The sequence below is a fragment of the Hyperolius riggenbachi genome, chromosome 6 (genome assembly GCF_040937935.1).
Source record: "Hyperolius riggenbachi isolate aHypRig1 chromosome 6, aHypRig1.pri, whole genome shotgun sequence".
Classification (NCBI taxonomy): domain Eukaryota; kingdom Metazoa; phylum Chordata; class Amphibia; order Anura; family Hyperoliidae; genus Hyperolius; species Hyperolius riggenbachi.
Window position 1 is genome coordinate 318,309,239 of NC_090651.1, and position 15,194 is coordinate 318,324,432.

The 15,194-nt window shown below is 44.7% G+C and overlaps 1 protein-coding gene across 1 annotated transcript; it reads left to right on the forward strand.

Annotated features, from left to right (window-relative positions):
* Window positions 1–13,726: 13,726 nt before the first annotated feature.
* On the forward strand, window positions 13,727–14,755 carry LOC137522188 (galactoside alpha-(1,2)-fucosyltransferase 2-like). Its single transcript, XM_068242219.1, has one exon. The coding sequence runs from the start codon at window positions 13,739–13,741 to the stop codon at window positions 14,753–14,755; it is 1,017 nt and encodes a 338-aa protein (XP_068098320.1). The 5' UTR covers window positions 13,727–13,738.
* Window positions 14,756–15,194: the final 439 nt, after the last annotated feature.

The following is a 15,194-nucleotide window of genomic DNA, read 5'->3' on the forward strand; positions in this document are numbered from 1 at the left end:
GATGAAGACAAACTTCATCTTTAAGCGGCCGCGTGCGTGACGTCTGACTTCACACGTGCGCCCTTAGTAGGCAACCACGTGGGGCGCACGTGTATGGAGAGCGGAGTGCACCTGGAGCCAGCGGAGGAAAAGCGGAGGCTGCAGGCAGGTAAAGTATGACTTGCACTAGGCACTGGCGGGACATTTAACATTAGGGGGACAGTGCTGGGGGTTTCCTCACATTCGTCGATTGTCCCGAAATTGCACGCGGATCGAGCAAGTTGGCCCTACATCTTGCAGCATGTGCGATCGACTTATGCAACCAATGTCATCCGGAAATTGGTAGATATACTTCCTGAACAGCACACCTCACTTGCTATGGATCCTTCCTGCAAGGTTTAGTCTGTGCGGCTTCCAGACTTGAAATCCAATGAAGTAGTCGACCAGCAGCAGTCGAGGCGGCATGGTGGCATCACAAGGCCGATACCCACAAGATCTCATGCTGAAATCAATCAGGAGCCAGCCTGTGGTGTATGGCAGCCAACGTATCTCTTTCCAATCAGATCTGTCTCCTGGTCAATCGCCTGCCAAAATCGCTAGATGTATGCGTATCTTTAGCAAGCAAACATTCAGCAGAGATCACCTGCCAGTACTAAAGATGTTGCTGCCTGTGATACATGTCAGAACGTAAATAGGGGAGAGGATAGATTTTACAATAGGCAAACCCTGATTAAATCATCTGAAAATTAATATTGTAAAAAAAAATAAAAGAAAATAAGCAAATGTATTCGTTATGTTATTTTTACAATAGTATCTCTTTCACCTTTTTCTAAGCCCATAAAAAACCCTCCACATACCCTGGTAAATATGACTATTTCTTTATCATGTATGACCACTGACCAACATCCTTGTTCCTTATTGTCAGTCTTGGGAAGAAGGAAGGAATCAGTTGCCACGCCCAGAATAAATGCTTCTAGTGCAGTGCAGGATGCTGGCAGAGGTATAGTCACACCCACTGCCTATAGTTCTGCAGGTAGTTATGGTACAGGTACTCTGTCACTGTTCTGGCTTCCTAAGTGTCACAACACAGCAGGCTCACATCACGCAACACAATGTGGCAGTATTGTTGTTTACTAGGTGAGTGTCTATCACTTATATTTTGTCTAGATGTACAATAATCTCTATCTTCCTGCTCTTTGCTTGTCAAACGTATGAGTGAAAGGTTAAGAATTTAGACTCCTCTTATTAAAGCATGACTTGATGTTCTCTGTGCACAAAGGATTCACAGAGATCCTTTCCGAGAACTTTCAGCCAGGCTAAAAAGGCAATTAGGAAGCATCCTTTCTGACATCAATAATGGAGATGCTATTGATGAATTTTTCTTTCTTTCTTTGGGCTAGTTCACACCAAGGGCTTGATTCACAAAACTGTGATAACTCATAACATGGTTGCGCCAGCATTTTGTGCACGCTATAATGTGCGTAACGGTTTTTGCACGCAATCACAAATTTGCGCGTGCCAACGTGAATTTTCGCATGAAAATGTGCGTTTTCGTGGTCCGTGGCTGTCATGCTAATCCTATGACTTCGCTGGTAATGGGACATATGGATATTAAACTTTTTATCAGTGAAATTTCTTCCAGTATGGAACAGGCATTACCCATCTTACGTGCCACACAGGCGTGCATGAAATAGAGGAGCTGTGAAAAAAGGGCGCAAGATAAAGCCGAAATCCATGTTTTTGCGGCAATGATAGGAAAATATTGGTTTGCAAGTAAATAAAGGTTAAAATTAGCAATTGTTTAAATCATTACAATTGACATTTTTAATGATTTTAAGTATTGCAAAGCCAAATATTTAGGTTATTTTTATAATTTCTTCATCTTTATCTGAAATAGAATAATACATATATTAAAATGACGGTAATAAAAACTGTGCCGAGGGAAACTAAAATTGCAAAATGTATAACAATGAAAAATAAAATATATTTACAGTCTTAATAAGCATAGTAAAACATTGGTAAATATTAGATATTTTACTACTACTAAACATAACCCTACTCTCACACAGAACCCTCCCTCTACCCATCCCTAACCCTGAGACCCCCCCCCCCCCCCCCCCAGGTGGTGCCTGACCCTTAGACCCCCCCCCCCCCCCCCCTCTAGCAGTTCATAATCCTAAGATCCCCCCTGGTGGTGTCTAACTCAAATAGTCCTCAGTTGGTGTCTAACCCTAATACTCCCCTGGTGGTGCCTAACCCTTAGACCTTCCCCCTGGTGGTACCTAACCCTAGGACACCCCTGGTGGTGCCTATTCCTAATACTCTCCCCTGGTGGTGCCTAACCCTAAGAGCTCCCTGGTGGTTTCTAACCCTAATATTATTATTATTATTATTATTATTATTATTAATACTCCCCTGATGTGCCTAACCCTTAGACCCCCTGGGTGGTACCTAACTAGACCACCTTGGTGGTGCCTAACCCTTAGACTCCCCGGTAGTCCATAATCCTAAGACCCCCCTGGTGGTGCCTAACCCTAATACTCCCCTGGTGGTGCCTAACCCTAATACTCCCCTGGCGGTGCCTAACTCTAAGACCACTGCTGGTGGTGCCTAACCCTAATACTCCCCTGTTGGTGCCTCACCCTAAGACCCCCCTGGTGGTGCCTAACCGTTAGACCTTCCCCTGGTGGTACCTAACCCGAAGACACCACTGGTAGTGCCTATCCCTAATACTCCCCCCTGGTGGTGCCTAACCCTAAGAGCCCACTGGTGGTGCCTAACCCTAATACTCCCCTGGTGGTGCCTCACCCTAAGACCCCTCTGGTGGTGCCTAACCCTTAGACTCCCCCTTCCCTGGTGGTACCTAACTCTAAGACACCACTGGTGGTGCTTAACCCTTAGACCCTCCTAGTGGTGCCTAACCTTAAGACCCCCCTGGTAAATTCTAAACCTAATACTCCCCTGGTGGTGCCTAACCCTTAGATCCCTTGGGTGGTACCCAACTAGACCCCCCCTGGTGGTACCTAACCATTAGACCCCCCCATCGTGGTGCCTAACCCTAAGACCCCCTGGTGGTCCATAGTCCTAAGACCCTCCCTGGTGGTGCCTAACCCTTAGACCCTCCCTGGTGGTGCCTAACCCTTAGACCCCACTGGTGGTACCTAACCCTAAAACGCCTGTGGTGGTGCCTAACCCTTAGACCCCCCAGGTGGTACCTAATTAGACCCCCCTGGTGGTGCCTAATCCTAAGACGGCCCCAGGTGGTGCCTTACCCTAAGATACCCCTGGTAGTGCCTAGCCCTAAGACACCACTGGTGGTTAGAGATGGGCCGAACGGTTCGCCGGCGAACGGTTCCCGGCGAACTTCGGTGGTTCGCGTTCGCCTTCGGGAGGCGAACGTTTCCGGAAGTTCGGTTCGCCCCACAATGCACTATGAGGGTCAACTTTGACCCTCTACATCACAGTCAGCAGGCCCAGTGTAGCCAATTAGGCTACACTAGCCCCTGGAGCCACTCCCCCCTCCCCCTACTAAAAGGCAGACAGCGGCGACCATTACGGTCACTCGTGTGCCTGCATTAATTAGAGTAGGGCGAGCTGCTGCACACTCTCTCATAGGGAAAGATTAGTTAGGCTTAGCTTGTCCCTGGCTGCATACCTGTTCTGTGAACCCACCATTGCATACCTGTTCTGTGAACCCACCACTGCATACCTGTTCATTGAACCCACCACTGCATACCTGTTCTGTGAACCCACCCACCACTGCATACCTGTTCAGTGATCCTGCCACTGCATACCTGTTCTGTGAACCCACCCACCACTGCATACCTGTTCAGTGATCCTGCCACTGCATACCTGTTCTGTGAACCCACCCACCACTGCATACCTGTTCAGTGATCCTGCCACTGCATACCTGTTCTGTGAACCCACCCACCACTGCATACCTGTTCAGTGATCCTGCCACTGCATACCTGTTCTGTGAACCCACCCACCACTGCATACCTGTTCTGTGAACCCACCACTGCATACCTGTTCAGTGATCCTGCCACTGCATACCTGTTCTGTGAACCCACCACTGCATACCTGTTCTGTGAACCCACCACTGCATACCTGTTCTGTGAACCCACCACTGCATACCTGTTCTGTTCAGTGAACCCGCCACTGTATACCTGTTCTGTGAACCCACCACTGCATACCTGTTCTGTTCAGTGAACCCGCCACTGTATACCTGTTCTGTTCAGTGAACCCGCCACCAAAACCTGCACTCTCGCCATGGTGCGCACCAGTCCAGCACGGCCGTCACTACACAAACAGCTGTTTGCGGTGCGTTACACGGTGAGTTTGGTGTGTCAGTGTGAAGCAGTACCTTAATTACACTACCTGATTGATGTATACACATGCAAGATGTTTTAAAGCACTTTAGGCCTGTCATTTAGCATTCAATGTGATTTCTGCCCTTAAAACGCTGCTTTGCGTCAAATCCAGATTTTTCCTGGGGACTTTTGGCGTGTATCCCACTCCGCCATGCCCCCTCCAGGTGTTAGACCCCTTGAAACCTCTTTTCCATCACTTTTGTGGCCAGCATAATTAATTTTTTTTTTCAAAGTTCGCATCCCCATTGAAGTCTATTGCGGTTCGCGAACGTTAACGCGAACCGAACGTTCCGCGAAAGTTCGCGAACCCGGTTCGCGAACCTAAAATCGAAGGTTCGGCCCATCTCTACTGGTGGTGCTTAACCCTAAGACCCCCTCGGTGGTTCCTAACCCTAATACTCCCCGATGGTGCCTAACACTTAGACCTCCCGGGTGGTACCTAACTAGACCCCCCCCCTGGTGGTGCCTAACCCTAAAACCCCCATTCTCTGCTGCAAATAACATCAATACAAAAAGCGTTATATTTATATTATAAATACATTTTAAAACCACAAGCGATACCTTTGTAAGATAATACATTTCAAAACGATAATAATTCTCAAAAACGAATTTCAATATGTTAAAACGATAATTTACATTTTAAAATGATAATTTATAAAATTATAATTCTCAAAACAAATTTCAAAATGTTAAAACAATAATTAAAAAAAAAATGGTTATTGTCAAAACGAATTTGAACTGATATTATACAAATGATATTTCTTAAAATGAAAAATTCCCCACTATTTATTTTACAAACCACTAATTCTCAAAACGAAAAATGTCCCACTGTTTAATGGATGCCCACATCTTACTTTTTGGTACTTTTTCAATTGCAATGTGCTGAAAAGTTGTTAAAAGGGGCACTACAGCAAAAAACTGTAAAATTTAAAATACGTGCAAACATATAGAAATAAGAAGTACATTTTTTTCCAGAGTAAAATGAGCCATAAATTACTTTTCTCCTATGTTGCTGTCACTTACAGAAGGCAGTAGAAATCTGAGAGAAGTGACAGGTTTTGGACCAGTCCATCTCTTCATAGGGGATTCTCAGCAAGGCTTTTATTCTTTATAAAGATATTCCCTAAAAACAATTTAAACAATGATGCTGCCCAGCTTCTCTGCACCCTACACAGTTTTTTGGCAGTTGGACAGAGCAACTGCCATTCACTAAGTGCTTTTGAAAATAAATATATCACTGAGAATCCCCTATAAAAAGATGGACTAGTCCAAAACCTGTCACTTCTGACAGATTTCTACTACCTACTGTAAGTGACAGCAACATAGGAGAAACATAATTTATGGCTCATTTTACTCTGGAAAAAATGTACTTCTTATTTGTATATGTTTGCACATATTTTACAGTTTACAGTTTTTCACTGTAGTGCCCCTTTAAGAAGTTAAATAATCTCCTAGGAGGAAACTTAAAGGAATACTATTAAAGAAAGTAGTTTTGTGGCAACATTGGTAATGGATGTAAAAGCAATATAAATAAGGGACTCTGCATATATTTTTGTTGTGCAGTGCTTTTTTCTTCAAGGAACCTGTTTGACGGCTTCCCATACACAGCAGTAGACAGAGCAATAGTCCACATTTGCATGTGATACCGCTGTAGTGAAGCCAACCCCCCCCCCCCCCCTCCCCCACACACACGAGTTGTAACTCACGTGGCTGCCACAGTAATTGCTAATATGCCTGCCAATAGGATGTAAGAGGAGCGGGAGCATCTCTACCTTCTCTCGCCCCTGTCCTGTAGTTCTGTGCACACACTGTGTCCACCGCGTCATTGGATGTTTGCTGTTGCTATGCAACAGCAAACAACTAGGCAAAAGAGAGCAAAAGCAATTTGAATTTATTTTATTGTAGACGGTGCACAGCAGAATGGGACATTTCTGCCCTCCTTTGCCTAGTTGTTTGCCATTGCATAGCAAGCGAAAACATCCAATGATGCGACAGTGTGTGCAAAAAAGCACAGGACAGGAGCGAGAGAAGGAAGCGACGCTCTCACTCCTCTTACATTATATTGGTGGGCATATTAGCAATAACTGTGGTAGCCTAGTGAGTTAAAATTCGCGTTGGGGAGAGGGGGTGGCATAATAGGAGTGAGAGTGGTTCAAAAGTTCAACCAGCTTCATTCACACAGCATTCATTCACTTCACTATTGAGATGTTTCTGGTTTATTGTGAACGTTTGACCTTTATAAAAACCTTTAATATCTCGAAAACTATAACGGGTAGAACAGCGATTTTTGCAGCACAAACCCAGTGCTAACCAACCATACCATTTTCATGTCCATGCGCTGTTGTAGGGGGGCTGAGTGATGTCATTGTCTGGAAAAAAATAATTGCTATTAACTTCAAAACAAAAGCAGCACAAATCTTTATTTTTTGCGGCACAAATGTTGCACAAACAAATACGTAGAAGCTTTCCAGAGGCGCCAATAGAATAAAAGTCACTTAAACAAGCTTAAAACCGATGGGGCAGTGGTGGACCTATCCCATCCATGCGAACAAAGCAAACAAAGGAAGGACTGTGGCATCAACAGTCAAACAACAATTTATTTATACTCCACAGTAAAAATAGGCAACGCGTTTCACGGGCTCAAACCCGCTTCATCAGGGCAATCAAAAAGGAGCATACAGCTTATCAGCATCAAAACCACACTGAGCGCCTCTGTAGCACCAAACAAACATTCTAGAATGTTTATTTATGCTGATTGTAGGGGGACAATTTAACCACCCGTAAAGTAAATATATTTTAAATTAATAATTTTGGCAGTCCCTTATATTATTGAAGTGGTAATATTGTACAATCAAAATGGTATCATTAACCACTTCCCGACCGCCGTATATACAATTGGCGGCCGGGAAGTGGACGCCGCAAGGACCGCCGTATTGACAATTGGCGGCGGTCCTTGTATGGGCATGGGCGGAGCGATCGCGTCATCCGTGACGCGATCCTCCGCCTCCGCCTGGCGCCGCTCACCCGCCGCAACATCCCGCCGGCCATACGGAAGCGCCGGCGGGATGTTAACCCGACGATCGCCGCATACAAAGTGTATAATACACTTTGTAATGTTTACAAAGTGTATTATACAGGCTGCCTCCTGCCCTGGTGGTCCCAATGTCCGAGGGACCACCAGGGCAGGCTGCAGCCACCCTAGTCTGCACCAAGCACACTGATTTCCCCCCCCTGCCCCAGATCGCCCACAGCACCCATCAGACCCCCCCCCTGCCCACCCCCCAGACCCCTGTTTGCACCCAATCACCCCCCTAATCACCCATCAATCACTCCCTGTCACTATCTGTCAACGCTATTTTTTTTTATCCCCCCCCTGCCCCCCGCTCCCTCCTGATCACCCCCCCACCCCTCAGATTCTCCCCAGACCCCCCCCCCCCATGTACTGTATGCATCTATCCCCCCTGATCACCTGTCAATCACCTGTCCATCACCTGTCAATCACCCGTCAATCACCCGTCAATCACCCCCTGTCACTGCCACCCATCAATCAGCCCCTAACCTGCCCCTTGCGGGCAATCTGATCACCCCCCACACCAATAGATCGCCCGCAGATCCGACATCAGATCACCTCCCAAATCCATTGTTTACATCTATTCTCTCCTCTAAACACCCACTAATTATCCATCAATCACCCATCAATCACCCTCTATCACCACCTGTCACTTTTACCTATCAGATCAGACCCTAATCTGCCCCTTGCGGGCACCCAATCACCCGCCCACACGCTCAGATTGCCCTCTGACCCCCCCTTATCAATTCACCAGTGCATTAATTACATCTGTTCTTCCCTGTAATAACCCACTGATCACCTGTCAATCACCTGCCAATCACCTATCACCCATCAATCACCCCCTGTCACTGCCACCCATCAATCAGCCCCTAACCTGCCCCTTGCGGGCAATCTGATCACCCACCCACACCATTAGATCGCCCGCAAACCCGCCGTCAGATTACCTCCCAAATGTATTGTTTACATCTGTTATCTTCTCTAAACACCCACTAATTACCCATCAATCACCCATCAATCACCCCCTATCACCAACCGTCACTGTTACCTATTAGATCAGACCCTAATCTGCCCCTTGCGGGCACCCAATCACCCGCCCACACGCTCAGATTGCCCTCAGACCCCCCCCCCCTTATAAATTCGCCAGTGCATTAATTACATCTGGCCTTCCCTGTAATAACCCACTGATCACCTGTCAATCACCTGCCAATCACCTATCACCCATCAATCACCCCCTGTCACTGCCACCCAACAATCAGCCCCTAACCTGCCCCTTGCGGGCAAACTGATCACCCACCCACACCAATAGATCGCCCGCAGATCCGACATCAGATCACCACCCAAGCGCAGTGTTTCCATCTATCTATCAGATCGCCCGCAAACCCGCCGTCAGATTACCTCCCAAATGTATTGTTTACATCTGTTATCTCCTCTAAACACCCACTAATTACCCATCAATCACCCATCAATCACCCCCTATCACCACCTGTCACTGTTACCCATCAGATCAGACCCTAATCAGACCCCCCCTTATCAATTCGCCAGTGCAATATTTACATCTGTTCTCCCCTGTAATAACCCACTGATTACCTGTCAATCACCTATCAATCACCCATCAATCACCCCCTGTCACTGCCACCCATCAATCACCCCCTGTCACTGCCACCCATCAATCACCCGCTGTCACTGCCACCCATCAATCAGCCCCTAACCTGCCCCTTGCGGGCAATCTGATCACCCACCCACACCAATAGATCGCCCGCAGATCCGACGTCCGATCACCTCTCAAGTGCAGTGTTTACATCTGTTCTCTACCCTAAACACCCACTAATTACCCATCAATCACCCCCTGTCACTGCTACCTATCAGATTAGACCCCTATCTGCCCCTAGGGCACTCAATCACCCGCCCACACCCTCAGAATACCCTCAGACCCCAGCCCTGATCACCTCGCCAGTGCATTGCTTGCATCTATTCCCCCCTCTAATCACACCTTGAGACACCCATCAATCACCTCCTGTCACCCCCTAGCACACCTACCCATCAGATCAGGCCCCAATTTGCCCCGTGTGGGCTCCTGATCACTCGGCCAAACCCTCAGATCCCCCTCAGACCCCCTTCCGATCACCTCCCCAGTGCATTGATTGCATCTATTTTCCCCTCTAACCACCCCCTGAGACACCCATCAATCACCTCCTGTCACCCCCCTAGCACTCCTATCCATCAGATCAGGCCCAATACAACCTGTCATCTAAAAGGCCACCCTGCTTATGACCGGTTCCACAAAATTCGCCCCCTCATAGACCACCTGTCATCAAAATTTGCAGATGCTTATACCCCTGAACAGTCATTTTGAGACATTTGGTTTCCAGACTACTCACGGTTTTGGGCCTGTAAAATGCCAGGGCGGTATAGGAACCCCACAAGTGACCCCATTTTAGAAAAAAAGACACCCCAAGGTATTCTGTTAGGTGTATGATGAGTTCATAGAAGATTTTATTTTTTGTCAAAAGTTAGCGGAAATTGATTTTTATTGGTTTTTTTTCACAAAGTGTCATTTTTCACTAACTTGTGACAAAAAATAAAATCTTCTATGAACTCGCCATACACCTAACGGAATACCTTGGGGTGTCTTCTTTCTAAAATGGGGTCACTTGTGGGGTTCCTATACTGCCCTTGCATTTTAGGGGCCCTAAACCGCGAGGAGTAGTCTAGAAAACAAATGCCTCAAAATGACCTGTGAATAGGACGTTGGGCCCCTTAGCGCACCTAGGCTGCAAAAAAGTGTCACACATGTGGTACCGCCGTACTCAGGAAAAGTAGTATAATGTGTTTTGGGGTGTATTTTTACACATACCCATGCTGGGTGGGAGAAATTTCTATGTAAATGGACAATTGTGTGTAAAAAAATCAAACAATTGTCATTTACAGAGATATTTCTCCCACTTAGCATGGGTATGTGTAAAAATACACCCCAAAACGCATTATACTATGTCTCCTGAGTACGGCGGTACCACATGTGTGGCACTTTTTTTTTACACCCTAAGTACGCTAAGGGGCCCAGTACCTTTAGGATTTCGCAGGTCATTTTGCGACATTTGGTTTCAAGACTACTCCTCACGGTTTAGGGCCCCTAAAATGCCAGGGCAGTATAGGAACCCCACAAATGACCCCATTCTAGAAAGAAGACACCCAAAGGTATTCCGTACGGAGTATGGTGAGTTCATAGAAGATTTTATTTTTTGTCACACGTTAGCGGAAAATGACACTTTGTGAAAAAAAACAATTAAAATCAATTTCCGCTAACTTGTGACATAAAAATAAAAACTTCTATGAACTCACCATACTCCTAACGGAATACCTTGGGGTGTCTTCTTTCTAAAATGGGGTCATTAGTGGGGTTCCTATACTGCCCTGGCATTTTAGGGGCCCTAAACCGTGAGGAGTAGTCTTGAAACAAAAATTACCTGTGAAATCCTAAAGGTACTCATTGGACTTTGGGCCCCTTAGTGCAGTTAGGGTGCAAAAAAGTGCCACACATGTGGTATCGCCGTACTCGGGAGAAGTAGTATAATGTGTTTTGGGTTGTATTTTTACACATACCCATGCTGGGTGGGAGAAATACTTCTGTAAATGACAATCTTTTGATTTTTTTACACACAATTGTCCATTTACAGAGGTATTTCTCCCTTTATCATGCCTAAACTCAGTTTAGGCATGATAAGTTTAGGTGTGATGAGTTTAGGTGTGATAAGTTTAGGCAATTTAAGTTTAGGTGTGATAAGTTTAGGCATGATAAGTTTAAGCACCAACTGGGTTAGCACCGCAGTGCACAGCTGATCAAAAGTTTTGCGCTAGCAAAGTCTGGTGCACTTCGCATAGAGTTTAATAGCGCTGCTTTGCGTGCAGGACTTTGCGTGCGATCTAAACGTATCTAAACTTAGCATGCCTAAACTTATCACACCTAAACTTATCACACCTAAACTTATCACACCTAAACTGGCTTTTCACCAGAGTGGTGCAATGGTTATCATGCCTAAAGTCTCTAACTGGGTTAGCACCGCTTTGTGAATCGAGCCCATAGAGTTGCTATAATCAACGATACCCAATCTGTAGCTCTATATACATTCTCACAGCCACTCCTATTTCTAACATACTACTTTCTAAAAACACTTCTTAAACACACATACACACTTGTAACTCATATATACACTGAAACATACTAGAAACATACTAGTGGGCTTACACTTACCCATTCACTCTTCCATTCATTCACGCACCTAAGGAAAGGCTACATCAGTCCTCAAAGGACACTGCAATTTTCTCCCATGGTTACTAGTTGTTTATATAATTCCGCTTCTTTCTCAGAAAAGGACCAATCGCTTAACTCATCCATTCGAGATATCCACTCTGAGAGGGATGGGAGTTTTGGGCTTTTCCAATGCTTTGCAATTAAGCTCTTGACAACCAATGTACCCATTTCCTTCAGAAAAATAGCGCCTGGATTATCCCCCTGTTCAGCCAAACTAAAGAGTGCCGTTATGAGTGAGATGCTAAAGTTGGGACCTACGGTTCTTTGGCCAAAATCAGAAAACTCCTTCCATAATTTTTCTACAGAGGGGCATTTCCACCACATGTGGATCTCTGTACCTGCCCTTCCCCCACATCTCCGGCATACACCTCCAACGCTGGGAAAATATTTAAATGTAGATGTTTAAGGAGTGACTTCTGGACTCTACTGAACCCCATGATTGTTTACTGACATATTAATGATAGTGATGAGCACAAATTTCCCATAGACGTAATTCTGCATCGAAATTCGCAATTACGATGCAAAATCGTAATACGAATTTTCAGGGAAAATTAACTGTAATTGTAATCATTTTAAACTTTGCATACATTTTCACGTAATTTTCGCGTAATTTCATGCCGACTTTAGCTGTTTATTACAAAGCCCCCAAACATTGCCCCCAAAATTGCTACATATGTTAAGGAGAATAGTGGGTACAAGTAAAAAAAAAAAAATTCTTGTAGTTTTTGAGAAAATCGAGTTTAAAAATGCAATCAAAAAGTGTTTTTTAAACTGTCATTTTTCTGAGTTTTTTTTCTTTGCATTTTTAAATGTTCTCAAAAACTACAAGGTCTTTTTGAAAAAAATTTTTTTTACTTGTTTTGAGGTTTTTGAAAACATTTTTTGTACTTGTACCCACTATTCCCCACAATGTTTGGTGACAATAGCATGTATGGGGGCTTTGCTGATCACCGCTAAAACCGGCACAAAATTACGCAAAAGTTACGCAAAAATGTATGCCGAATTACGAACAACTATACAGAATCAATTGAACGTACAAATCGTAATGACTTATATGCGTAATTGCGAAAATGTACATGAAATTTCTCATTATCATAATTAGTTGATTGGGATCATCACTAATTACTGAAACGAAAGTGAGGCCAACAGTATAGAGGGTAAAGGCCTGTTTCCACTACATGCAGATTCTGCATGCAGAAAACTGACTCCAATGAATGCCTATGGGCCTGTTTCCACTGAACGCGATTTTTCTGATGCAGATTTCCCATAGGCATTCATTGGAGTCAGTTTTCTGCATGCAGAATCTGTGTGTAGTGGAAACAGGCCCTAAGGATTTTGAAGGTGCCCTTAAAATTTTTCAAATTAGAAACAATTTGATAGTGGAAAGGAGGTCTCTTACCTCCAATGAAGACTCATGTGGATGAAAAAGGAGTCTTTATTGCAAAAATGGTTATTCAGTGGACTTTCTTCATTGGAGGTAAGAGACCTCCTTTCCCCTATCAAATTGGTTCTAATTTGAAAAATTTGAAGGGCGCCTTCACCAAAATCCTTACCCAGTGTACCCTTAACACCTCTGTGTGGTGGTGCTTCCCTCTACTTGTTGACACAAATCACCAGTAGATAGGATCACAGGAGGAGAGCGACAGCCCCGATCCAGAAGTACGGGAGAGACCGAGCGGAAATGTTTTTTCTCCGCATGCACATTCGGTGGTTGCAGGTTTGCAACCCATCTTTGTGAAAATAACCACCCCCGACACTATTCGCCACAACAAGACCTAACTATATTACACCATAGAGGCTCCCGTTCTTCCTTTCTTCACAGGAAGCGGTGATCCAGTCCCACAAGAAGGGATCCCCCTGTACCTGTACCAATACGCCAACAGTATAGATGCTGTTACTGGTTTTCAATTCATATATTTTTTCCTTCATTTTTCTGTAGCTGGCAGCCCTGGCAAAATGAACAGATGTCTTTTCTGGACCACGGGAGTCATTGTGATTTTCCTGGTTATAATGAGCTCTTCTTATACTAATTATTCTTCTATGAATATAAATGTGTTTATGGAGATTATGAAAAGAGTAAAGCAGTCCAACAACACAAAGAAACTGTCCAACAACACCAAGGAACAGTCCATCAAAATATGGTCACCAACAGAAAAATCCAAACCTCTGACAGGGATGTGGACTGTCAACACTATTGGACGCTTGGGTAACCTCATGGGGGAGTACGCCACTCTTTATTCCCTTGCTAAGATGAATGGCCACCAAGCTTACATATCGTCCAATATGCACAACCAGCTGTCAAAGATCTTCAGGATAGCATTGCCTGTGATTCACCAGGATGTAAGTAAGAGAATCAAATGGAGGCATTATGGACTACATGACTGGATGTCCGATGAGTACCGACACATTGAAGGGGAGTATGTCCACCTTACTGGCTACCCATGTTCTTTTACGTTCTACCACCACATTAGGGATGAAATCCTCCGAGAGTTTACATTCCATGACTTCATCAGAGAAGAGTCTTTTGCTTACCTTGATAAACTACGTGGGGACAAGGAAAATGTCACTTTTGTAGGTATACATGTTCGTAGAGGAGACTATCTTCGCGTAATGCCTAACTCATGGAAAGGAGTAGTAGCTGATATAGGATATTTGGAAAAGGCCATGGCTTACTTCAGAATGAAGTACCAAAATCCACTTTTCATTGTGACCAGTAACGGGATGGATTGGTGTAGGGAGAGTATGAATAATTCTCGAGGAGATATACACTTTGCTGGGGATGGTGAAGAAGGATCTCCAGGCCGGGACTTTGCCCTCCTGGCTCATTGTAACCACACAATCATGACTATAGGGACGTTTGGTATTTGGGTGGGGTACTTGGTAGGTGGAGAAACCATCTACCTAACAAACTACACATTGCCTGACTCTCGTTTTCTAAAACTTTTCAAATACGAAGCTGCGTTTCTGCCTGAATGGATTGGTATTCCTGCAGACCTTTCTCCTCTTCTAAATAAGACAACCCCTTAAAGCGGAACTGAACTCTTGCACAGCACACAGTGAAAAGTCTTTATTCCACATACAGCTGCTGAAGGCATTCACTTCTCTGTGTTCTGTGTTTGTTTAGACAGATAAACCGGTCTAATAAGTTCTTATCAGCAACTGTGAATAGACTGCAGGAGATCTCTGCCAAGGCAGCTCTCTATATAGTGCCTACTGCAGAAGTGAAAGGTCATCATGCTGTAGCTAATCTTTTAGAGCAGAAAGGAAAGTGTGGTTCCTCTTAAATGAGAGCTCACATATAAGAGTTTTGCAGGAAGTGAAATTAAATTGTACTCTTTGTAGTGGAACTTAAAGAGACACTGAAGCGAAAAAATTGTTTCCAGTAAAGGAAGAGCTAAGAAACTCCAGTTGTTATCTATGCAAATTAGCCATTGAGCTCCACGACTTTCAAAGTCGCAGAGAACTC